This window comes from Apodemus sylvaticus, chromosome X (assembly GCF_947179515.1).
Source record: "Apodemus sylvaticus chromosome X, mApoSyl1.1, whole genome shotgun sequence".
Classification (NCBI taxonomy): Eukaryota; Metazoa; Chordata; class Mammalia; order Rodentia; family Muridae; genus Apodemus; species Apodemus sylvaticus.
In genome coordinates this window covers 39,234,534-39,260,990 of record NC_067495.1, presented here as the reverse complement: position 1 = coordinate 39,260,990, position 26,457 = coordinate 39,234,534, and the positions used below count along the sequence as shown (strand labels likewise).

Below are 26,457 nucleotides of genomic sequence, written 5' to 3'. Positions count from 1 at the left end.
AAAAGGAAGTGCGTCACATAATGCTGTTTTTACAAACACAGGAAGCTTGTGATAGCTGTTATTTTGACTGTTGGTGGTGACCACCATGAAAATATTCTTGCAAATGTCAAAGAGACACCATCTGTTATTTGTAAAGCTTTGTTTAGGTTTGCTTGCTTATATTGGTTAATCGCTGCTACTTTTAGTGGAGAAAACAAAATGTTACTGTGTGTGCTTATGACTTTCTTTTTTGGTGCTGTATAAAGAATTCTGCTGTATTTGGTAAACATTCACACAAATAACTCAATACAACACGATACAACTAAAAAGATGGCACCAGGCTTGTATAAAATAATTAAAATTAAAGTTAATTTATTTTACTATTCTTTAATAAGAACAAATTGATCCTTCATAAATATATGAAACTTTTCTTTTTATTCATGGAATGTGAAAGATCATAAAGTTTAAATCATTGAAAAAAAAAAGAAAAAGGACTATGTAGTTTAGTTGCTAGAGTCCTTACCTAGCAAGTAAAAAGCCCTGGATTTAGTCCCTAGCACTGCATGTACAGTTGCTATTCCTAGCTCTTGGGAGATGAAGGCTATGAGACAAGGGATTCAGATCAACCTTGAATATATAGCAAGTCTGAAGGCACCCTGTAATTCATGAGACCCTATCACAATGATATGAGAGGGCAGGTAAAGAAAAGACATGTATATTTTGGTTCTTATTTGACTATAATCACTGTTTACTGTATGTAGTATTGAAATCACTTTTACTATTTATGAATTAGTTAATTATGGTTTACTATTTAGGACTCAAGAATTTGTAGTTACTTTTATATTAATAAATATTTGCAGTACTTTGTAATTTACAGATGTTTCCTCTGGCATCCATCTTATCCTGAGTTATAAGAAAATCTTTACTACAAAATCAGGATAATAATTTCCATTTATATATTCATATACACACTGAAACTGACTTAGAAAAATTCATTTGTAGTGAATAGCTTACAAATAGTTTTTACATTACAAAGTCAAAATGCAAAACCAAGTCTTAGGTCATTGTAAGTTTTAATTTCTTCTGATAAACTCTGAATATCATAATAATTAATAATGCCGGGACCCTCCTGGCCTGGAGAGGGTAGTGGCACAGGCACAGAGTAGGACTCTTATGGCTTCAAAGTTTGAGGGTCTCCAGACTTTCTAGTTTTCTGTATTGAAATGCTGATGATAGCTTCTAAAAAGTCCTAAAATCTTTCTTTTTCGAGGTTAAAAAGCTGCTGGCTTAGGTGATTGACACCTGTAGCCTCACAGCAGGAGATTAAGTAACATGGCTTTCATTCTTTTTTTTATTTATATATATTTTTATTTTCTATATTTTTTGTTTGCAATCCAAAACATTCCCCTTTCCCAGTTGCCCCCTCCCCATATGTCCCATAAGTCCTCTTCTCTCCATCCATTCTCCTATCATTCCCCCTCCCTTTTCTCTGTCCTGGTACTCCCCTACAATGCTGGATCAAGCCTTTCCAGGATTAGGGCCCTCTTCTTCCTTCTTCATGAGAATCATTTGATATGTGAATTGTATCTTCAGTATTCAGAGCTTCAGGGCTAATTAATATCCATTTATCAATGATTGCATTCCATGTGTGTTCTTTTGTGATTGTGTTACCTTGCTTGGAGGTAAATGGATGATATTTTCCAGTTCCATCCATTTGCCTAAAAAATTCATGCTGGGGAATCCTCTGGGTACATGCCCAGGAGTGGTATAGCAGGATCCTCTGGAAGTATCATGTCCAGTTTTCTGAGGAACGGCCAGACTGATTTCCAAAGTGGTTGTACCATCTTACAGCCGCACCAGCAGTGGAGGAGTGTTCCTCTTTCTCCACATCCTCGCCAACACCTGCTGTCTCCTGAGTTTTTAACCTTAGCCATTCTGACTGGTGTGAGGTGAAATCTCAGGGTTGTTTTGATTTGCATTTCCCCAATGGCTAATGATGTTGAGCATTTCTTAAGGTGCTTCTCGGCCATCCAAATTTCTTCAGGTGAAAATTCTTTGTTTAGGTTTGTATCCCATTTTTTTTAATATTTTTATTTTCTATATTCTTTGTTTACATTCCAAATAATTTCCCCTTTCCCAGATCCCCCCTCCCCACATGTCCCATAAACCTTCTTCTCTCTATCCCTTCTCCAATCACCTCCCTCCTTTTTCTCTGTCCTTATATTCCCTTCCCATGCTAGATCAATCCTTTCCAGGATCAGGACCCTCTCCATACTTCTTCATGGGAGTCATTTGTTATGCAATTTGTGCCTTGGGTATTCAGAGCTTCTGGGCTAATTAATATCCACTTATCAGAGATTGCATTCCATGTGTATTCTTTTGTGATTGGGTTACCTCACTTAGGATGATATTTTCCAGATCAAACCATTTGCCTAAAAATTTTGTGAATTCATTGTTTCTAATTGCTGAGTAATATTCCATTGTGTAAATATACCACATTTTCTGTATCCATTCCTTCTTTGAGGGGCATCTGGGTTCTTTCCAGCTTCTGGCTATTATAAATAAGGCTGCTATGAACATAATGGAGCATGTGTCTTTATTGCATGCCGGGGAATCCTTTGGGTATATGCCCAGGAGAGGTATAGCAGGGTCCTCTGGAAGTCTCATGTCCAGTTTTCTGAGGAACCTCCAGACTGATTTTCACAATGGTTGTACCATCTTACAGCCCCACCAGCAGTGGAAGAGTGTTCCTCTTTCTCCGCATCCTCGCCAACACCTGCTTTCTCCTGAGATTTTGACCTTCGGCATTCTGACTGGTGTAAGGTGAAATCTCAGGATTGTTTTGATCTGCATTTGCCTAATGACTAATGATGTTGAGCACTTCTTAAGGTGCCTCTCGGCCATCTGAATTTCTTCAGGTGAAAATTCTTTGTTAAGATCTGTACCCCATTTTTTAATAGGGTTATTTGGTTCCCTGGGGTTTAACTTCTTGAGTTCTTTGTATGTATTCGATATTAGCTCTCTATCAGATGCGGGGTTGGTGAATATCCTTCTCCAATTTGATGGTTGCCCTTTTGTCCTTTTAACATGGAAAAATCTGCCATGCTCATGGATTGGCAGGATTAATATAGTTAAAATGGTCATCTTGCCAAAAGTGATCTACAGATTCAATGCAATCCCCATCAAAATCCCAACTCAGTTCTTCACAGAGTTAGAAAAAGCAATTCTCAAATTCATCTGGAATAACAAGAAAACCAGGATAGCTAAAAATATTCTCAACAACAAAAGAACTTCTGGGGGAATCAGTATCCCTGACTTCAAGCAATACTACAGAGCAATAGTGTTAAAAACTGCATGGTATGGGCACAGTGACAGACAAGTGGACCAATGGAATAGAATTGAAGATCCAGAAATGAATCCACACACCTATGGTCACTTGATCTTCGACAAAGGAGCCAAAAACATCCAGTGGACAAAAGATAGACTTTTCAACAAATGGTGCTGGATCATTTAGAGGTCAGCATGCAGAAGAATGCAAATTGATCCATTCTTATCTCCATATACTAAACTTTACTCCAAGTGGATCAAGGACCTCCATGTAAAACCAGACACACTGAAACTAATAGAAAAGAAACAGGGGAAGACCCTTGAGGACATGGGCACAGGGGAAAAGTTCCTGAACAGATCACCAATAGCTTATGCTTTAAGATCAAGAATTGACAAATGGGACCTCATAAAATTACAAAGTTTCTGTAAGGCAAATGTACTCCATTTTTAATAGGGTTATTTGGTTCCTTGGTGTCTAACTTCTGGAATAACAAAAAACCCAGGATAGCTAAAACTATTCTCCACAGTAAAAGAACTTTTGGGGGAATTAGTATCCCAGACCTCAAGCAATACTACAGAGCAATAGTGTTAAAAACTGCATGGTATTGGCACAGTGACAGGCAAGTGGACCAATGGAATAGAATTGAAGACCCAGAAATGAATCCATACACCTATGGTCACTTGATCTTTGACAAAGGAGCTGAAAACATCCAGTGGAAATAAGATAGCCTTTTCATCAAATGGTGCTGGCTCAAATAGAGGTCAGCATGCAGAAGAATGCGAATTGATCCATTCTTATCTCCTTGTACTAAGCTCAAATCCAATTGGATCAAGGACCTCCACATAAATCCAGTCACACTGAAACTAATAGAAAAGAAACTGGTGAAAACCCTTGAGGACATGGGCACAGGGGAAAAGTTCCTGAACAGAGCACCAATAGCTTATGCTCTAAGATCAAGAATTGACAAATGGGACCTCATAAAATTACAAAGTTTCTGTAAGGTAAAGGACACCATCAAAAGGACAAATCGGCAACCAACAAATTGAGGAAAGTTCTTCACCAATCCTACATCCGATAGAGGGCTAATATCCAATATATACAAAGAACTCAAGAAGATAGACGTGGCTTTTATTCTATCTCAGCAGGAACTGCTCAGCTCTTTCAATCTGCTAGACAGAAGTAGCTGGAAAAAAAAGGTCCCTTTTTATAATCACCCTGAAAAGTGATTATAATGTTTACTACTAAGTTGTAAAAGATTTTTTATTAAAACTGTCTTAGAAAAAGGGGAAAAACAGAAAGATCCTAAGCAGGGCAAGGGAAATATTCTTCTGTCTGGATAAATGTGGGGGAAAAAACCCTCCTCTTTTCTCTATGTCCTCAGTACTTATATATCTTTTAGAATACATGATAACATCACAGGAGCAAATATGGAGACAATGTGTGGAGCAGAGACTGAAGGAATGGCCATCCAGAGACTGCCCTACCTGGGGATGCATCCCAGATACCAAACTCCTACACTATTGTTGATGCTAAGAAATGCTTGCTGAAATGAACCTGATATAGCTGTCTCCTGGGGGGCCCTGTTAGAGTCTTGCAAATGCAGTCAGACGCTGGAAGCCAACTGTTGCACTCATAGAAGCAGGAGAGGAGGATAGGAAAAGGGGTTTCTGGGTGAAGGGGAAAGCAGGTATGGGGATAACATTTGAAATGTAAATAAATTAAAATAAAAAAGTTCACCACAAGTTCACACAAAAATCAAATCATAAATTGAAATAGAAGTTTACAGCATCTATAAGAAATCATTAGTTCCATTTATGACATTTGGTTAATTGTTTTACAACCTCTTGGAATGTGCTCTGAGTAGGAGAAAGTCTGTTTACTAAGAGGGCAATTGACTGGTTACACATGGGAGACTGTCAGAATTCTCATTGCAGTTTTGACTATCAGAAAAGGACATAATAGCAGTCCCACTATAAAAGAGCTTAATAATCACATATATAATTTTAGGGATTCTTATAGGATCATCCTTAGTCAGAAAGACTAAGATTAAAAAAATAGGAGACAGCAGGTGTTGGCTAGGATGTGGAGAAAGAGGAACACTCCGTCACTGCTGGTGGGGGTTGCAAACTGGTACAACCACTTTGGAAATCAGTCTGGCAATTCCTCAGAAAACTGGGCACATCACTTCCAGAGGATCCTCCTATACCACTCGTAGGCATATATCCAGAAGATTCCCCAGCATGTAATAAGGATACATACTCCACTATGTTCATAGAAGCCCTATTTATAATTGCCAGAAGCTAGAAAGAGCCCAGGTATCCCTCAATGGAAGAATGGATGCAAAAAATATGGTATATATACACAATGGAGCCATTGTATACCATTCTAACTCAGCCATTAGAAACAATGAATTCATGAAATTCTTAGACAAATGGATGGAGTTGGAGAACATCATACTAAGTGAGGTAACCCAGTCTCAAAAGATCAATCATAGTATGCACTCACTAATAAGTGGATATTAACCTAGAAAACTGGAATACCCAAGACACAATCCACACATCAAATGAGGTACAAGAATAACGGAAGAGTGGCCCCTGGTTCTGGAAAGACTCAGTATAGCAGTATAGGGCAAAACCAGAACAGGGAAGTGGGAAGAGGTGGATTGGAGAACAGGGGGAGTGAAGGGGGCTTATGGGACTTTCGAGCAGTGGGGGGGGGGGTCTGAAAAGGGGAAATCATTTGAAATGTAAATAAAAAATATATTGAATATCAAATGATTCCCATGAAGAAGGAAGAAGAGGGTCCTAATCCTGGAAAGGCTTGATCCAGCATTGTAGGGGAGTACCAGGACAGAGAAAAGAGAGGGGGAAAGATAGGAGAATGGATGGAGAGAAGAGGACTTATGGGACATATGAGCAGGGGAGAACTGGGAAAGGGGAAAGCTTTTGGATTTTAAACAAAGAATATATATATAAATATATATATGGTAATTGAAAGAATCTTAGGGAATGCAGTCAATTTCACAGAGTCCCAAAAGGCCACTCTATTCAATTTATACTAGAGGTTCTGCACAATATTGAAAACAAAAATGAGAACGCAAATAATCTGAAAAAAATTCTTGGTTGTATGACACATTATATTCTTTGTTTCATGAAAAACACAAAGATAAAAGGTCTTGAGTCAAAAAGGTAAGCTTTCACATAGGACAATTACATAGTGCTTAGTGTCTTGTCTGGGTACCTTCCCTTGTAGAATGTTCAGAGCAAACCTTGTGAAGTGTATTGACATCTACTATGATCTTTGCTAAACAGTACTACTGACCATTATTCTTACTGCAGGTACAGATCATTGTGGATTACAGGATTTTGATATTTTCATATTTGTGGCACTTTGCTGAAATACACGTGTGCATTAGCTGTCACCAGAAATGTTAGTGGATACTGAGCTATTTCATTTGGAATACCTGTCTATTTCCCCATAATATTAGAATACTACTATAAATCTCAAAAATAAATAATAATCACCCCATACTTTTCTCAGCAACAGAGGGCTCTTATGATAGAATCAACCACATATTATTATGTTAGGAACCATAACTGGACAAGCTAATAACTAGCAGGTGATCTTGAGAAGGCCTGCTTCAGATTTTAATAAAATCTGTGACAGTCACTCCCAATGACAAAGCCTAGGAGAATTCATTTTAGGAAAGATTACTACTATTAATATTCTTTTCCTTTTATTATTTTACTATTAAACATATATAACAATCACTAGGTATTAGCCCACCCCTTTGGAGCAGATCTCTACAAATCTATGAAGATGTACTACTGTCTTAGAGTTATGCTATATAGACAGATGACTACTTAAGGATGATCCTATAAGAATCCCTAAAATTATATATGTGATTATTAAGCTCTTTTATAGTGGGACTGCTATTATGTCCTTTTCTGATAGTCAAAACTGCAATGAGAATTCTGACAGTCTCCCATGTGTAACCAGTCAATTGCCTCTTAGTAAACAGACTTTCTCCTACTCAGAGCACATTCCAAGAGGTTGTAAAACAATTAACCAAATGTCATAAAAATGGAACTAATGATTTCTTATAGATGCTGTAAACTTCTATTTCAATTTATGATTTGATTTTTGTGTGAACTTGTGGTGAACTTTTTTATTTTAATTTATTTACATTTCAAATGTTATCCCCATACCTGCTTTCCCCTTCACCCAGAAACCCCTTTTCCTATCCTCCTCTCCTGCTTCTATGAGTGCAACAGTTGGCTTCCAGCGTCTGACTGCATTTGCAAGACTCTAACAGGGCCCCCCAGGAGACAGCTATATCAGGTTCATTTCAGCAAGCATTTCTTAGCATCAACAATAGTGTAGGAGTTTGGTATCTGGGATGCATCCCCAGGTAGGGCAGTCTCTGGATGGCCATTCCTTCAGTCTCTGCTCCACACATTGTCTCCATATTTGCTCCTGTGATGTTATCATGTATTCTAAAAGATATATAAGTACTGAGGACATAGAGAAAAGAGGAGGGTTTTTTCCCCCACATTTATCCAGACAGAAGAATATTTCCCTTGCCCTGCTTAGGATCTTTCTGTTTTTCCCCTTTTTCTAAGACAGTTTTAATAAAAAATCTTTTACAACTTAGTAGTAAACATTATAATCACTTTTCAGGGTGATTATAAAAAGGGACCTTTTTTTTCCAGCTACTTCTGTCTAGCAGGTTGAAAGAGCTGAGCAGTTCCTGCTGAGATAGAATAAAAGCCACGTCTATCTTCTTGAGTTCTTTGTATATATTGGATATTAGCCCTCTATCGGATGTAGGATTGGTGAAGAACTTTCCTCAATTTGTTGGTTGCCGATTTGTCCTTTTGATGGTGTCCTTTGCCTTACAGAAACTTTGTAATTTTATGAGGTCCCATTTGTCAATTCTTGATCTTAGAGCATAAGCTATTGGTGCTCTGTTCAGGAACTTTTCCCCTGTGCCCATGTCCTCAAGGGTTTTCCCCAGTTTCTTTTCTGTTAGTTTCAGTGTGACTGCATTTATGTGGAGGTCCTTGATCCACTTGGAGTTGAGCTTAGTACAAGGAGATAAGAATGGATCAATTCCCATTCTTCTGCATGCTGACCTCCAGTTGAACCAGCACCATTTGTTGAAAAGGCTGTCTTATTTCCACTGGATGTTTTCAGCTCCTTTGTCAAAGATCAAGTGACCATAGGTGTATGGATTCATTTCTGGGTCTTCAATTCTATTCCATTGGTCCACTTGCCTGTCACTGTGCCAATACCATGCAGTTTTTAACACTATTGCTCTGTAGTATTGCTTGAGGTCTGGGATACTAATTCCCCCAGAAGTTCTTTTACTGTGGAGAATAGTTTTAGCTATCCTGGGTTTTTTGTTATTCCAGAAGTTAGACACCAAGGAACCAAATAACCCTATTAAAAATGGGGTACATTTTCCTTACAGAAGCTTTGTAATTTTATGAGGTCCCATTTGTCAATTCTTGATCTTAAAGCATAAGCTATTGGTGATCTGTTCAGGAACTTTTCCCCTGTGCCCATGTCCTCAAGGGTCTTCCCCTGTTTCTTTTCTATTAGTTTCAGTGTGTCTGGTTTTACATGGAGGTCCTTGATCCACTTGGAGTAAAGTTTAGTACATGGAGATAAGAATGGATCAATTCGCATTCTTCTGCATGCTGACCTCCAAATGATCCAGCACCATTTGTTGAAGGCTGTGTGGATTCATTTCTGGATCTTCAATTCTATTCCATTGGTCCACTTGTCTGTCACTGTGCCCCTACCATGCAGTTTTTAACACTATTGCTCTGTAGTATTGCTTGAAGTCAGGGATACTGATTCCCCCAGAAGTTCTTTTGTTGTTGAGAATAGTTTTAGCTATCCTGGTTTTCTTGTTATTCCAGATGAATTTGAGAATTGCTTTTTCTAACTCTGTGAAGAACTGAGTTGGGATTTTGATGGGGATTGCATTGAATCTGTAGATCACATTGACAAATGGGACCTCATAAAATTACAAAGTTTCTGTAAGGCAAAGGACACCATCAAGAGGACAAATCGGCAACCAACAAATTGGGAAAAGATCTTCACCAATCCTACATCAGATAGAGGGCTAATGTCCAATATGTATAAAGAACTCAAGAAGTTAGACTCCAGAAAACTGAACAACCCTATTAAAAAATGGGGTACAGATTTAAACAAAGAATTCTCACCTGAAGAACTTCGGATGGCGGAGGAGCATCTTAAAAAATGCTCAACTTCATTAGTCATTAGGGAAATGCAAATCAAAACAACCCTGAGATTTCATCTTAAACCAGTCAGAATGGCTAAGATTAAAAATTCAGGAGACAGCAGGTGTTGGAGAGGGTGTGGGGAAAGAGGAACTCTCCTCCACTGTTGGTGGGGTTGCAAATTGGTATAATCACTCTGGAAATCACTCTGTCGGTTCCTCCGAAAATTGGGCACCTCACTTCCAGAAGATCCTGCTATACCACTGCTGGGCATATACCCAGAGGATTCCCCACCATGTAATAAGGATACATGCTCTACAATGTTCATAGCAGCTCTCCTGTATTTCTGTAAGTGATTTTTCCATTTCCTCCTTATTGGCTTTTGTATTCTCCTGAATTTCTTTCAATGATTTTTTGTGTTTCCCTTGTAAGAGCTTCTAACTTTTGATCCATTTTCTCCTGAATTTCTTTAAATATGTCCTTCATGTGTTCCTGTAACAGCATCATGACCAGTGCTTTTAAATCCAAATCTTGTTTTTCTGCTGTGATGGGGTATCCAGGACATGCTGTTAATGGAGAATCGGGTTCAGATGCTGCCATCTTGCTTTTAGACTTTTAAGACTAAGAGCAGCTTTGTATGAGCATAGCTATTAATCCTAATATGAGTTTTTAATAGTTTCTTAATCTCAAAATAATTGACCTTTTTAAATTGAGTCAAAAGTGGCCCAATATCGGTGTGGCCATTTAAAAGTATGTAGGTCAGTTGTATTTATTACATCTACAGTACTGTGCAGCCATGTATTTCTAAACCTTATATGACTTGAAGTTCCCTAATGATATATATTGTAGAGCAGCAGTTATCAATGTGACTCTTTGTGGTGGCACAACCCTTTCACAAGGTTTGCCTAAGTCAGTCAAAAAACACAGTTATTTACACTATGATTCATAGCAGTAGCAAAATCAACGTTATGAGGTAGCAATAAAAATAATTGTATGGTTTAGGGTAACCACACATGAGATACTCTGAAATGGTCACAGCATAAGAAGATTGAGGATCACTGATTGTTCCATAGATTTATTTGACATCTGTATACTTATCTTTGCTGAGGTATTGTTAAGGTCTTCAGCATGTTTGTTAATCCATCTGTTTGGGTTTTTTTTTTTATTCTTGATTTTCAATGTTTATTACTTTAATGAAATGATTTCTTTCTTTCTTTCTTTTTTTTTTTTTTAGAATATTTGTTCTAAAGTCAGAGTATGTAGCCAAGACTATTCTTGAACTTAATAGTCCCTATGCTTTTGTTTTATGGATCTGTCCTTTTTAGCACATTTAATTTGTAAAACTTTTACCCAGGCTGAGATTTGTCTTTCATCCTTATGATTGTGTTTCTTTTGAGTTCAAGAGATAGCAATATGGTTCTAGAACTGTGATATATTCTAACCCTATAATCAAATGTCTGTGTCTTTGCTTTAGTCACTTATCCTGTACATTTCCATTTACTAGTCAGTTAGATGAAGGGGTTGAGATGGATCAGTGGTTTCTATTATACTCAGTGAAGCATTACATTTTTTTTATGATTGGGGGGTTTATTTTTTCATTCAAAAAATGTATACTGAGCACTACTTATGTACCAGTTACATGAGTATTGGACATTACTAAGTAATGATCTAGTACTGATTTCTGTTCTTGAATTTCATTTTTTATTCAATATATTCTTTATTTACATTTCAAGTGATTTTTCCCATTCCTGGATTCTCCCTCTCCAAAAGTCCCATCGTGCCCAAGAAGAAGGAAGGAGTGGCCCCAGGTACTGGAAAAGCTCAGTGCAGCAGTGTCTGGAGAATACCAGGACAGGGAAGTGGGAAGGGGTGGATTGGGGAACAGGGGGAGAGAAGAAGCATTATATTTTTAAAGGTACCCCTGAGGGAAGGGAGAAAAGGAGGGGCTTCAGACAAAAGAACTCTATTTTTTCTGTCTTTATATCCACCTATAGTTTTGATGTGAAGAGAATTCTTTGCTAGTTAACTTTAGGATAGTACCACTGGATTACATGAATCTTAAAAACCACTTTTCATATTTTAGATTGTGTAAGTCCTGAACACTACATTGATTCTACTAAAGTCATTTTAGGATGGAAAGAGCAAAGAAAAACATATTCACAATTCTGGTGATCAATTTGGTTTTAACAATTAATAAGTAGTTTCTTCGTAAGTATTTATAGTATTCATTTTTTTAAAAGAAAACTGGAATAACCAAAACATAATCTACACATCAAATGAGGTACAAGAAGAAAGGAGGAGTGGCCCCTGGTTCTGGAAAGACTCAGTGAAATAGTATTCAGCAAAACCAGAACGGGGAAGTGGTAAGGGGTGGGTGGGAGGACAGGGGAAGAGAAGGGGGCTTACGGGACTTTCGGGGAGTTGGGGGCTAGAAAAGGGGAAATCATTTGAAATGTAAATAAATTATATCGAAGAAAAAAAAAAGAAAAAAAAAAGAGTTTATGAGATGGGCCGTCAAAGTAGCTACTAACCAGGTTATATCTACGATCTTGGACCATATTTTTCTACATGTAGAGTTTTAATGGTAAGAATTCACATAAACAAACTGGAGAGATGGCTCAGCAGTTTAAGAGCACCGACTGGTCTTCCTGGATTTGATTCCAAGCACCTATGTGGTGACTCATAGACAATAACTCTAGTTAAATGAAATCTGTCATCCCCTTCTGGCATCTTTGGACACTAGGAATACATGTGGTACAAGGACATATATGTAGGCAAGAATACATGTACATAGAAAAAAATAAATCTTTTCTTTTTTTAAAACAGAAGGCATATAATTGTTATATGTTCTATTCTGTACACTCCATGAAATCTCATTTTTTTGCCTTTTAGATAGTATCATACTGCCTTAGAGTAATGAAAACTTTATCTGAAATCCATGACAAAATTCTAGCACTGATATTCATCTAAACCCTCTAGTTTGTTAAAAGCAATACTCTCAAGTCAGCAGCTACACACAGGGCATTGTAAGCTCAATACTCACCAGCTTTCTTAAGGGTACAAATTAAAAATACTGTGGTCAAGCCAAACTTTCAATATATCATTCCTAGAGCAAATTAAAATTTAAGAGCTAATTTTACCACTGAAGGCATCCCTGAAATCCATGTTCTAACAAAACAAGAACATATTCACTGTTGAAACGCTGCTTCCCTGATCTGTTAGACTCTATTTGTAAGCTCAAGAGAACATTAGCTGAAAGTTTTTGTGGTAGCTATGAAATATAACATTTTCATTAAAATTATTAGGTGTCTTACTAGGAAAGTTATCCATTATTAGAAATCTAGACTGTTGTTGTCACATAGAATATGTATTATAATGTCTATGGTGATAATAATACAATCACTATAGCATAAATCTACATGTTCAGAACTGTTGCTCATACTAATTGAGTTATATGTCTGCCTTTTTCCCCATTAACTGAAGATTAGTTCTTCCATTTGAGACAGAAAAATAATCAATACAGACAAGACTCATAAATCCAAAATGAAGTTGTGGTGATTTGAATATTCTTATTCTGTGGAAAGTGCTATTATTAGGATGTGTAGCCTTGTCCTAATAGATGCAGACTTGTTGAAGGAAGTGTATCACTGTTGGGGTAGGCTTTGAAGCTCCTCCCAGTGCAGAAGAGACCTTCCTCCTACCTTTGTGAGACAGACTCTTCAGGCTTCCCTGGGATCAAGACTCTCAGCTCTCCAGTCCTATGCCTACCTGCATGCTGCCATGTTCCCACCATGATGATAATGGACTGAAGCTCAGAACCAGTAAGCCAAGGCCAAAAAAATGTTGGCCTTTAAAAGAGTTGCCTTGGTCATGGTTTCTCTTTACAGCAGTGGAAACCCTAACACAGAAGTTTTATTGTAGTAGTCCACGTAAGCACTAACACTACTTATACATTAGCATAATTGAGACATTAGTTACAGGAGAAATAGCCATCATGGGATACTACTGTTTTGATGACTCCACTTCACTCTGTATTTAGTTATTCCCACTGTACTTTTACATTTGATATCTTAGGTAAGCCATTGTCCCTGGTGTAGAAATGTAATGTGCTAACATACCATTCTTTTTTTTCTTTTTTTTTCTTTTCTTTTTTTTTCTTTTTTTTAATTAGATATATTCTTTTTTTATTCGATATAATTTATTTACATTTCAAATGATTTCCCCTTTTCTAGCCCCCCCACTCCCCGAAAGTCCCGTAAGCCCCCTCCTCTTCCCCTGTCCTCCCATCCACCCCTTCCCACTTCCCCGTTCTGGTTTTGCTGAATACTGTTTCACTGAGTCTTTCCAGAACCAGGGGCCACTCCTCCTTTCTTCTTGTACCTCATTTGATGTGTGGATTATGTTTTGGGTATTCCAGTTTTCTAGGTTAATATCCACTTATTAGTGAGTGCATACCATGATTCACCTTTTGAGTCTGGGTTACCTCACTTAGGTACCATACCATTCTTTAAATCAGTTGATCTAATTACTAAAAATTTAACAGAATTGTTAGTATCATCTGCAATTTCATGAGGAGTTGTTTTTGAAAGAGGTTACATATTTTAACACTCCTTCAAAGAAAAGTCACCTATTTACCTTCCTTTGCAGGAAACTATAGTATATAATTTCTTTGTATCTCATTTTTATTTATGCAGCTTAAAATCTATAGACAGGAGACCTCTGAATATAAGAGCTAAATTTTAGCTTTTACAAAACTCTTATCAAAGCAGTGTCAATGCAAAGAACTTTATTTTGCTTTTAAAGAATATCTGCTTTATAAATATCCATTACCTCTTTTGTTTTCTCTGTTATGCAAATCCATTCCTTGCAACATTTTCCAGACTTATTCCAGGAAATTTGCCTGTCATCTGGAATCTTATTGTATGCCTTCTGTATTCCAATGCTGGTTTTGAAGTCTTGTAGTCATCATACTCAGCATATCCTTAGGAAAAAGGTTTGGCACATTAAAGCATTTAATAACAATGATTCCTTCTCTGAAATCTTTAGACTTTCCAGGCTCTCATGCTCCATTCCACAACTTCATGTTAGTTTTTAAATCCCTGAACTCTTGAATAGGTTTATGACAACCTGATTGGGTATAATCATATTAGAAATTTTGAATTATAAATACAGCAGTCAATAAGCACCAACATGTAGTTTTCAGACATAGGTTGTTGTCTTAAAATAATATTGAAAACTATTCTGTTTTTCTACATTCCTAAATAAAGGAACATAGCTAAGAAGCCTTTTATTTATGCAATAAACATTTCTATTTATCTTTTATTTTCATAATTTTATTTTAATAAGCTTTGTTTTCCTAAGGATAACTATTTCTACCAGTCTGATTAGAAGTACTTGTTTAATACCTATGTCAGCATAAAAAATAAACTTGAAGGCATTATATTGTTTGGAGATACAATAAAGTAGCAATATGACTCTGACTTATAAGAAAGAAAATGTGGGATTATGAGAGTGACAGTTTATAAGATCATTCAACACAGGGTTTCTAAGCATAGCCTTGGCTGACCTAGAACTTGCTATGTAGACTAGGCTAGCCTCTAACTCAGAAATCTGCCTGCTTCTGACTCCCAAGGGCTAGGATTCAAAACACTGTACCACCACCATACCTGGCTCCCAACACCATGCCTGACTAATTTATAAAATTAAAAGAAATCTTTTAAATGTAGAATTAGATAGGGATGATATTTTCTTGAGTTTTCTTCTGTGTATGTACATGTGTTGGTTTGTGGGCTAGTGAAGCTTTGGTTGATAAATAGTATGTACATGTTCCCTAAGATTTGCATATTATGCAGTATTCCAATTTTTCAGAATCTTTCCAGTGATGGTGATCTTTACTTTCACAACTTTAAGAAATCACATTCAGCACTTTCACTTCAATAATTAAGAAACAGACTCTGAAGCCAGGCAGTGGGAGCACATGCCTGTAATCCCAGCAATTGGGAGGCAGAGGCAGAGGCAGCGGGATTTCTGAGTTCGAGGCCAGCCTGGTCTGCAGAGTGAGTTCCAGAACAGCCAGGGCTACACAGAGAAACCATGTCTCAAAAAAAAAAAAAAAGAACGAACGAATGACCGAACGAACGAATGAATGAACAAAAGAGAAAGAAAGGGAAAAAAAAGAAAAGAAAAAGAAAAGTAAAAGAAAAAGAAAAAGAAAAAGAAAAGGAGTTCACCAAGGAAAGGAAGTATTAGGTGAAAAATTGTGGAGACCCAAAAGGGCCAGTCTGTAGACTGACGAGATTTGGGTATTTTGTTGTTGTTTATTGTTTTTAGGACAGGGTCTCAACATATAGCTTTGGCTGACCTGGAACTCACAGAAATTTGCCTGCTTCTGCCTTTAGAATGCTGGGATCAAAGATGTACTCCATCTTCCATGTGGATTAGATTTAGTTTGACTGAGGAGAAAGATGCATGGTGAGAGACATGGCCACAGAGATTACTTTGTAATCTTAGCTTTCATTTCTGACCTTTCCTCTCCACTCATTTTGCAGTCGTCATACTAAAGCAATCTTAGTATCTTTTAACCTGACTATATTAAGGGACCTTTCCTAAGCCTCTTTCCCTTTCGATTTTTCCCTTCCATCTTCCCCTACTCTCTTCTGTTGGTATATCTCTGTTTCTAGTATGACATTAACAAACCCTGAATGATTATTAAATATTTCAAATGTGGTAGTTTAAGATGAGGCACCTCCATAAACGGCAATTTGCTAGTATCCTGCATTTCCCAGCTATGTTCTACTTGAGACCTACCTATGAACTCCTGTGTAGCCCTTGTTTTCTCAATTCAAGCTCTTGTTCAATTCTATGTTTTCCCAGTACATCTGTTCCCACCATTTCCCCATGTGCCCATGTCCCCATTCTGTCACTTCTTACAAATCAAATGTAGATCATTTTCATGGGCCCCTCTTCCACCTCCAAAGCATATACACCCAGTTCCAAATGTGCCTGTCTTCTGACCACCAACAAACTCCATTGTGTTCAGTCTTTCTGTAGAATTCTTTGTGTATTTTTTAATCTTTGTCCTTGAGGGCAGAGGTCAGTCTGTTCCTCATCTTGAGTTGTTATGTTCATCATTGTACGTAGTTGTGCTCATTTATTATACCCAAGACAACAAATGTTGTTCACTTTAAAATGTAAACGTTTAATATTGTCTCCTTCAGTGAAATCAGACCCAAGATGAAAAAACCAATGAGATAACTGTAGTAGAGAACTTTCCAGCTTTAGGCTGTTTTTTCTGCTATTGTTTGGCAATGTTGCACATATAATTTTACTTGCTGAAGATTATTTGCTGTTTAAATGCTTAAAATATCAATTTTATTAACCTGTGCATTAAAGTCAACACATTTATATGCTGCTATTTATTGTATATTTTGGCTTAACACAGTAATTTAGATAATCACTTGAAAAACTTTCTTATTTCATTTATTTTTATTTTTTTCTTTTGAAGAGAGACTATGAGTTTATTTTGAAATAATGAAAAGTTATGTTTTTCTCATTAAATTAATATTTTTTGAATATTTGGATATTAGTTGGGATATGAAATATTTTTTAAGTTGGAATTTTTCTTGCTGAATCTGAAAAAAGCACTTGCATTTGTTTGTTTGTTTCCTTTAGAGAGAAAACTGCTTATCTTTATCATCTTAAGCAATTCTGAAAGCTCATTTGTATTCTATATACTGGTACTATCAGGTGATCCATGACTAAGTTATGTATATGGTTTCTGTCAGCTTTGATTTAACTCACACAGCTTAAGGAGAAAGGCAGAAAGACATAATCAGCTCAAGTTTCAAATGACACTGCTTCGGTTTGATTTATTTTTTTTAAACTAAAGATTGAACACACAGCCTTACATATGGAAAGCATTAACATCCTGCTATCCCCTTAACCACTAGGTTTGAATTTTAAATTCCTAATGCAACTCCATATACTTAGGAAAGGTCCCAAAGCAAGCCTTGCAGCCTGAATACTGTACAGTTTTTAGCCCTGTACTAATTGAGAGGGGGGAAGTGGCCATCCCTAACCAAGAAGATAACTACAATTGACATCACTTGCAAAGGAAAACTTATCAAATGAGACCTCACTGGAATATTAAGTACTCCTACATATAGGCCCCCATGCCCAGGTGCAAGATGTCCAACACAAATGAATTTGATGGAATCTTTGTAGGCTTTTTTTTTTCTCCTTGCTTTTTTTTTGAGGATTTATTGTCTTACTGGTATTTTGCTTATATATTATGGTTTCCAATTTTGTGATTTTATGGGCTTTGCTGGTATGTGTGTTTCTTGTGCTTTTTTTTGTTCTAAGTTTGTTTGCCTATTTCTTTTCTAAAGAGAGAGAAAGAAGACATGTAATTGGATGAATGGGGGGATCTGGAGGTCATCCAAGGAAGAAAACCTATAATTAGAATATATTATATGAAAACAACATTTTCAATAAAGAAAAGCACTATGAAAAAGAAACCTTGTGTCTTCATCTGATAGATCATAGCTGCCATATTCTACTCTTGAAAAAAAACTAAAATTCTTGTGTGTGTGTGTGTGTGTGTGTGTTTGTGTGTGTGTGTGTGTGTGTGTGTGTATGCATGCATGCATGCATGCATGTGTGGACCAGTATGGATATAAAGATTCTTACATTCCACTGTGGATTCCAGGGATCAAAATCAGGTAAATAGACTTGGTGGCAAGTACCTAATGAAGTGCCACACAAGCCTCTAATTCTTTTATGCTAATGTAGAGCTTATTAGATTTCCAAACCACTTTTTTTTAAAAAAAAAATCTTGATTTTTTTCTTTCTTAAGATTTATTTATTTATTTATTTAATGTATATGAGTACACTGTTGCTCCTGTCAGCAAGCACTTCTTAACTTCCACATCAGTTTCTGGGTTTGGTGGCTGTTTGTGGGATGGATCCCCAGGTAGGCAGACTCTGCATGGCCTTTCCTTCAGTCTCTGATCCACACTTTTTCTCTGTATTGGATCCCATGAGTATTTTAATCCCCTTTCTAAGAAGGACTGAAGTACCAACAGTTTGGTTTTCATTCTTCTTGAGCTTCAAGTGGTCTTTTTAAAAGGTTGTCAAATGCATTGCTCTCATTACTTGTTTCCTGATATATGGCAGATAAAATTTCCCTATCATACTATTTTTTTATTACTGATCAAGTTTTTACTTCATGTAATGTCTTATAATTAACTGTATTTGGCAAGGAGATAAAGTTTACTTGCCAGCATCTAAAATTCTTAGTATTATGTTACCTTGCGCCTTGGTAGAAGAAATATATTAGAAATGTCTATGTGGAATGCTCCTGGTAATTTGATTAGTCTGATACTAGATATGTGTCCTGATATATCACCTTTCCTGCTAGTTTGATTTCTACATTTAGGAGTTAGCTACTTTAGGAGAGAAGGTTGGTCCAGAAAATCATATACACTTAAATGATAAACAGATGAAGAACTAAAAAATGAAAAAGAAAACTTCATGTAGGAAAAGAGAAGTCTTGGGTAAAAATCGGTATCTTCTATTAATTGAAGGAGACCTCTATGTTATGTTAGAGGATATAAATATGATCAGTGGCTTACTTGTTACAATTTAGTGAAATAAGTCTTGAGAAGAAGGAATATTGTAGTCAAAACAATATCAGACATACATATTTTAAAGAGAATTATAAAATATATATTAAATAGATTTTAAAGATCTTAGTAATCAGTTAAATATGTTTAAATCTACTAATCCAGGATTTTCATAAACATTCAGAACTCGTCTTCTGAGGAATTGATATAAGGGTAGTGATTCACAAACTGTGGCAATATTAGGATTGCATGGGAATTCATTACAAATATAGCTTTTAAAGATGTATTGTGACCAGGAGGGAAGACTGTTTAACTTGAAGTCATACAGTTTTAAAAGTGCCATGTTTGCTTCAAAGGAAATTAATTATCCTGAAAATGATGCACCCATTTTGTCAATATGACTATACATGATGAAGATGATTTTATAACTTGGTTCAGTTTTGGAAAAATTTTCAGTCTTGCTATGTGACTACTTTGAAGAGTACATTTTATGAAATTCAAATACAGATCAAATTTTCTCAATTCAAATTTAGCATCTGTACTGAAGTGAAACATATATGTGAAATATAAGCCAGATTTTAAAAATCTAATTCAATAAGAAAATAAAAATCCAATAAGGACTAAAAAGGAAGTATTGTGTGTGTGTGTGTGTGTGTGTGTGTGTGTGTTTATCTATGTATGTGTTTGTATACATGCATACAGATACCATAGAGGGGTAAAAGGCCAAAAGAGGGAGCAGAATTTGGGTCTTTTGAAAAAAATAGCAACGATTTTGTGCACCAGGAAGCCTGGAGACTCCACAACCTTATGTGCACAGCCCTCCAGGAGAGAGTGATCTCCCAGCAGCACTTTCACTTCTAAGCACAGAGGTGAGATCTCCACCTTCTCTCTGGTGGGGAACAGCTAGGAGCACACAGGGCATAAGATCAGTGGAGCAGCTGGGACAGAAGTCTTCCCACTGCCATTTGCACCAGGGAGCCGGGAAACTCCACAGTCTTCTGTGCACAGCCCACCAGGAGAGAGAGAGATCTCCCAGCAGTGCTTTCACTTCTGAGCTCAGAGGAGTAAACACACAGGTTTACAGGCCCACAGTAGGAACAAACTCCAGCCAGAAACAATACCAACTAACACCAGATATAACCAGATGGTGAAAGGGGCAAGCACAAGAACCCTACCAACAGAAACCAAGGCCACATGGCAACATCAGAACCTAGTTCTCCCACCACAGCAAGTCCCGGATACCCCAACGAACCTGAAAAGCAAAAGTTGGATTTAAAATCATATCCCATGATGCTAATAGAGGGCTTCAAGAAAGACTTAAATAATTCCCTTAAAGAAATACAGGAGAACATTGGTCAACAGGTAAAAGCCCTTAAAGAGGAAACACAAAAATCCGTTAAAGAAATACAGGAGATCATGGGTCAAGAGGCAGAAGCCCTTAAAGAGGAAACACAAAAATCCCTTAAAGATTTACAGGGAAACACAAACAATAAAGTGAGGGAACTGAACAAAACCATCCAGGATCTAAAAGTGGAAGTAGAAACAATAAAGAAATCACAAAGCCAGACATCTCTGGAGACAGAAAACTTTGGAAAGAATTCAGGAGTCATAGATGCAAGCATCAACAACAGAATACAAGAGATAGAAGAAAGAACATCAGGTGCTGAAGATACCATAGAAAATATTGACTCAATAGTCAAAGAAAATGAAAAAATGCTTAAAGCTGGTAACCCAAAACATCTAGGAACTCCAGGACACAATGAGAATACCAAACCTAAGGATTATAGGTATAGCAAGGATTTACATCTTAAAGGTCCAGTAAATATCTTCAACAAAACTGTAGAAGAAAACTACCCTAATCTAGAGAAAGAGATGCCCATGAACATACAAGAAGCCTTCAGAACTCCTAACAGACTGGACCAGAACAGTAAGTCCTTATGGCACATAATAATCAATACACCAAATTCACTAAACAATGAATATTAAAAGTAGTAAGGGGAAAAGGGCAAGTAACTTATAAAGGCAGACCTATCAGAATCACACCTGACTTCTCACCAAAGATGATGAAAGCTAGAAGATCCTGGGCAGACCTTATACAGACCCTAAGAGATAACAATACCAGCCCAGGCTACTATACCCAGCAAAACTCTCAATCATCATAGATGGAGAAAACAAGATATTCCATGATAAAACCAAATTTACACAATATCTGTCCACAAATTCAGCCCTACAAAGGATAATTGATGGAAAATGCCAATACAAGGAGGGAAACTATACCCTAGAAAAAGCAAGAAAGTAATCTTCCAGTAAACACAAAAGAAGATAAAAATCGATAAAAATAACACCAAAAATAACAGGAAGCAACAACCGCTATCCTAATATCTCTTATCAGCAATGGACTCAACTCCCCAATAAAAACACATAGACTAACGAAATATTTCTCATGGAAATCTTCAATTTTATCAGAAAATGTTTGCAATTACCCTTTTAATTAATTTAGTAATTCTTTATGTTTACTATTTTATCTGCATTATTTTTGATGATAATCTTCAAATTTAATATGTCTTTCTACATACTTCCTCTATTTTATCAGAAATGTTTTCAATGTAAATCTTTGATTTTATCACAAATGTTTCTAATTGCACCTTCAATTAATTTAGAGTTTTTATCTACCATTTTTATGTAAAATTTTCCATGAAATAGTCTATTTTAACGTGTTTGTTTATTTATTTCTTAAATTTTGCCAGAAATATTTTCCATGTAAATCTTCAAGATTATCTGAAAATGTTTATAATTCTGCCTTCAATCAACTTAGAATTATCTTGATGCCAATCATTTTACCTATATAATTTCCATGATAATCTTTAATTCTATAATGTTTTTCTATATATTTCTTCAATTTTATCAGAAATATTTTCCATGTAAATCTTCAAGTTTATCAGAAAATGTTTATAATTCCACTTTCAATCAACTTAGGAATACTTTTATACCTACCATTATTATATCTATATAAAATTTTCCTTGATAATCTTCAATTTTAACATGTTTTTCTACATTTTCTACAATTTTATCAGAAATATTTTCCATGTAAGTCTTCAGCTCTATCATAAAATGTTTCTATCCCACATTTCAATTAATTTAGCAATATTTTACATGTCTACCACTTTTTACTCTTTAATTTTCCATGAAAATTGTCAATTTTAACATGTTTATCTGAAAGATTTTCCATGTAAATCTTTAATTTTACCATAAAGTGTTTTTACTTCCCTTAAAAAAATTAAGTGTGAACTGAAACATTTAATTAAATGTAAAAAAAAAATATTAAAAAAATAACAAGCACTCTTAACCACTGAGACACTAATGCAATTTAAAACAATGTTCAAGATATGTGTGTGTGTGTGTGTGTGTGTGTGTGCAAAGACATTTGATCACCTGCAACTGAATTTAAAGATAATTGTAAATTACCATGTGGATTCTTGGAATACAACCTTGTACATCTGCAAGAGCAATAAGTACACTTAACCACTGAGCAATCTCTCCAGTCCACTCTTTCATTTTCTTTTTTAATCCATTATTTATTTACATTTCAAATGTTATCCTCTTTCCAGTTTCCCCTCTGCAACCCCCCATCCCATCCTACCTCCCCATGCTTCTGTGAGGCATCTCTCCCACCCCCCACCCATCACCCTCGCTCCCCCCTACACTGGGGCATTGAGTCTCCACAGGACCATGTTCCTCCCCTCCCATTAATGTCTGACAAGGCCATCCTCTTCTGCATATGCTGCTGGAGTCATGGCTCCCTCCATGTGTTCTCTTTGCTTGTTAGTTTACTCCCTGGGAACTCTGGGGGTACTGGTTGGTTAATATTGTTTTTCTTCCTGTGTGGTTACAGTCCCCTTCAGCTTCTTCTGAACTGACTTCTCCTAACTCCTCCATGTGTGCTCAGTCACAGTGTTGGCTAGGAGAATCTGCATCTGTATTTGTAAGGCTCTGTCAGAGCCTCTCAGGAAACAGCTGTATCAGGCTCCTCTCAGCAAGCACTTCTTGACATCAGCAATAGTGTTTGGTGTTTGAGTTCTGTAGATGGTATAGATCCCTAGGTGGGAGAGCCTCTGAATGGCCTTTCCTTCAGTCTATGTTCCACTCTTTTCCCCTGCATTTCCTTTAGACAAGAACAATTCTGTTTTAATATTTTTGTGATGGATGTGTTGCCCCATCCCTCAACTGGGGGGCATGCCTAACATCTGGATTTGGTCTCTACAGGTTCTCTCTCCCCTTTGTTGGGCATTTCAGCTAATGTCATTCATCCCTGTTGAGTCCTAGGAGCCTCTTGCTTTCCTGGCATCTGGAACTTCCTAGTGGCTACCCCCAGCTCCCCATCCCCCACTACTACATACCTCCATTCAATTTCCTGCCACTTTAAACTTCTCCCCTGTCTCATCCCATACCTGATCTTGCCACCCTTTTCCACTCTCCCTTCCTCTTCCTCTAAGGTTCATCCCTCCCTCTACCTCCCATGATTATTTTGTTTCTGTTCTAAGTAGGACTGAAGGATCCACACTTTGGTCTTCCTTCTTCTTGAGCTTCATATGGTCTGTGAGTTGTATTGTTGGTATTCTGAACTTTGGGGCTAACATCCATTTATTAAGTGAGTATATACCATGTGTGTTCTTTTGTGATTGGGTTACTTCACTCAGGATATTTTCTAGTTCCATCCCTTTGTCTAAGAATTTCATGAATTCATTGTTTTTAATTGCTGAGTAGTACTCCATTGTGTATATATACCACATTTTCTGTATCCATTCCTCTGTTGAGGGACATCTGGGTTCTTTCCAGCTTCTGGCTATTATAAATAAGGCTGCTATGAACATCGTGGAGTATGTGTCCTTATTACATGTTGGAGTATCTTTTGGGTATATGCCCGGGCATGGTATAGCAGGGTCCTCCGGAAGTGTCATGCCCAGTTTTCTGAGGAACCTCCAGACTGATTTCCAGAGTGGTTGTATCAGTTTGTAATCCCACCAGCAGTGGAGGAGTGTTCCTCTTTCTCCACAACCTTGATAGCATCTTTCCAGCCCACTCTTAAGATTTATTTTACAAGTAAGTGTGTGTGTGTGTGTGTGTGTGTGCACGCATGCACGTGCATATGCGTCTATGCCTGTGTGTGTCTGTTTCTGCATCTGTGTCTATGTGTGAAATTTTCCAGAGACCAAGGGGGTGTTGAAATAACTTCCAGATATTTGTGGGCCATCACATGGCTGCTGGAAATGAACTTAAGTTCTCTGCAGAAACAGTGAGTCTTTTTAACCCCTTAACTATATTTCCAACTTCTGTAATGAGTTTTTTCCAGGTTAGACGTCTGTAAAATGGAAATTTTCTAATCTTTTTTTATATTAACAGATCAAATTATGGTTGCATGGTATTTACACACCAGGCAAATGAGACATTTTTAGAAAAAAAGTGGAGCCTAAATGTTCTTTTATATAAAAGTAAATGCATCCCTCCCCCATAAAGGGTCAACAACATAACTATGGTCTAGTCAGTGTCTGCTTTTTAAATTTATCTATTTATTTATTTATTTATTTATTTATTTATTTATTTATTTATTTATTGCAGTGCTGGGAATTGAACCAAGTCTGTAGACACACTAGGCAAGTGTACTACCATTGATCTATATTCCCAACCAACTATCTGTTTATCTTCCAAGATCTGGCCTTACTATGTAGCCCAAAGTGGTATTGAATTTACTGTGATCATTTATTCTACTGGATTTCACAAGTGCAGGTTGAATGTCTCTAAGATATAATTCATGCGAAGTTTCCTTTGTTTTCTTTTCCTTAAGGACAATGAAATGAGATTGAATGCCTTTAAGTACAGCTTCACTATATTTAACTTGCTTATTTAAAGCAAAATTATTATTACTGTTTTCGTGGACTAAGATGTCGATAAATTTATCTTTCATGTCTCATTGATTTTAGAAAGTTCTTTGGAATATACCCTTTATTTTGCTAGTTAGAAACACATGTAATGAGACATTCACTATGTTAAGTCTTTAAGTTATGGTTCGCTAGGTTTATACTATTAGGTCAATTGGATTTGTATTTATTTTTAGGTAGGCAGAGACTGGCTTTTGAATGTGTTTGGGTATCCATTTACAGTAATGGATATAAGTAGTGATATCATTATTGCTATTTTTAAACATCCATTGGTCATCCCGACTGCACTAAAGTCTGAATATTACATGTTTAATTATGTTACTGTTCCTGCCCATGTTGTCTAAAGGGAGATATTCCCATTATGAGGAAGCTATCATATGCTTTGGTTTGAAGTTAAACATTAATTCACTCCTAAGTTACTGAAAGATATTTAGAAGGTTGCTTGTGATTTCTAGGGTGCATCTGGCAGTTTTCTTCTTGCATATCAACTTCCCACATTAGTTTCTTATTGCTTTCTATGTTTATTATTATATCTCTTTTTAGTTTTCCTCACGGGAGAAAAAGCCAACTCAGTACTAAAACGCTACCCAAGAGCCAATGGGATTTTTGAAGAAATAAGACAGGGCAACATTGAGCGTGAGTGCAGAGAAGAAGTCTGCACATATGAAGAAGCCAGAGAGGCTTTTGAAAATCATGAAAAAACAGTAAGTATACTGACAACTTAAAACTTGTTCACAGGATTACTTACCATTTTATATATTCTGAAACCTACATTCCCAAAGAACATGAATTGCTTCTAGCTAAAAATTAATTTGCTGAAGAAGTCTCCATGTAACAGCTAATACTGTTCTTTATAAGAGAAAACTAGGCTTACTTCTCTTTGTATTGGTCTATCTTTGAGGGTCATGTTTCCACAGTGCTCTGCTTAGCTAGCAGTTATGGTGGGGAGGCATCCAGTTCACACAAGGCTTTAATCTATAAAGTAGGTGGAGTCTTTACTTCTCAATGCTTAATCATAGAAAGAGGATGAAAGAAGGTATGGGGAACAGTTACTGTTTTTATGTTTTATATCTCCTGGGCTGGGGGTATATAGCCCCCATCAGTGGTAGGATGCCTTCCGTGTATGCTTGAGACCCTAGGTTCCAACTATAGAACAACAACAACAAAAACAAAAACAACAAACTAACTTTGTTTTAGTTCTCTGTACTTTTGGTCTCCTCTTCCACTTTTCACAAAACTGATTTACTTCACTTTACTCTGACTCTAGGCTATTCAAAGATAACAGGGTTGTAGAAGCAGAAATAAGGATGTAAATTTTCTAGGTCTTCTCTACAGTTATA

General features: G+C 36.7%; 1 protein-coding gene across 2 annotated transcripts in view; it reads left to right on the top strand.

The window, feature by feature from the left end:
• Window positions 1-26,457, top strand: part of Prrg1 (proline rich and Gla domain 1) — a 124,762-nt gene that overhangs the window by 62,928 nt on the left and 35,377 nt on the right. For both annotated transcript variants that reach the window (XM_052171488.1, XM_052171489.1), the window contains exon 3: window positions 25,661-25,821. In XM_052171488.1, the coding sequence (XP_052027448.1) occupies window positions 25,661-25,821 (161 nt within the window). The remainder of the gene's footprint in view (window positions 1-25,660; window positions 25,822-26,457) is intronic.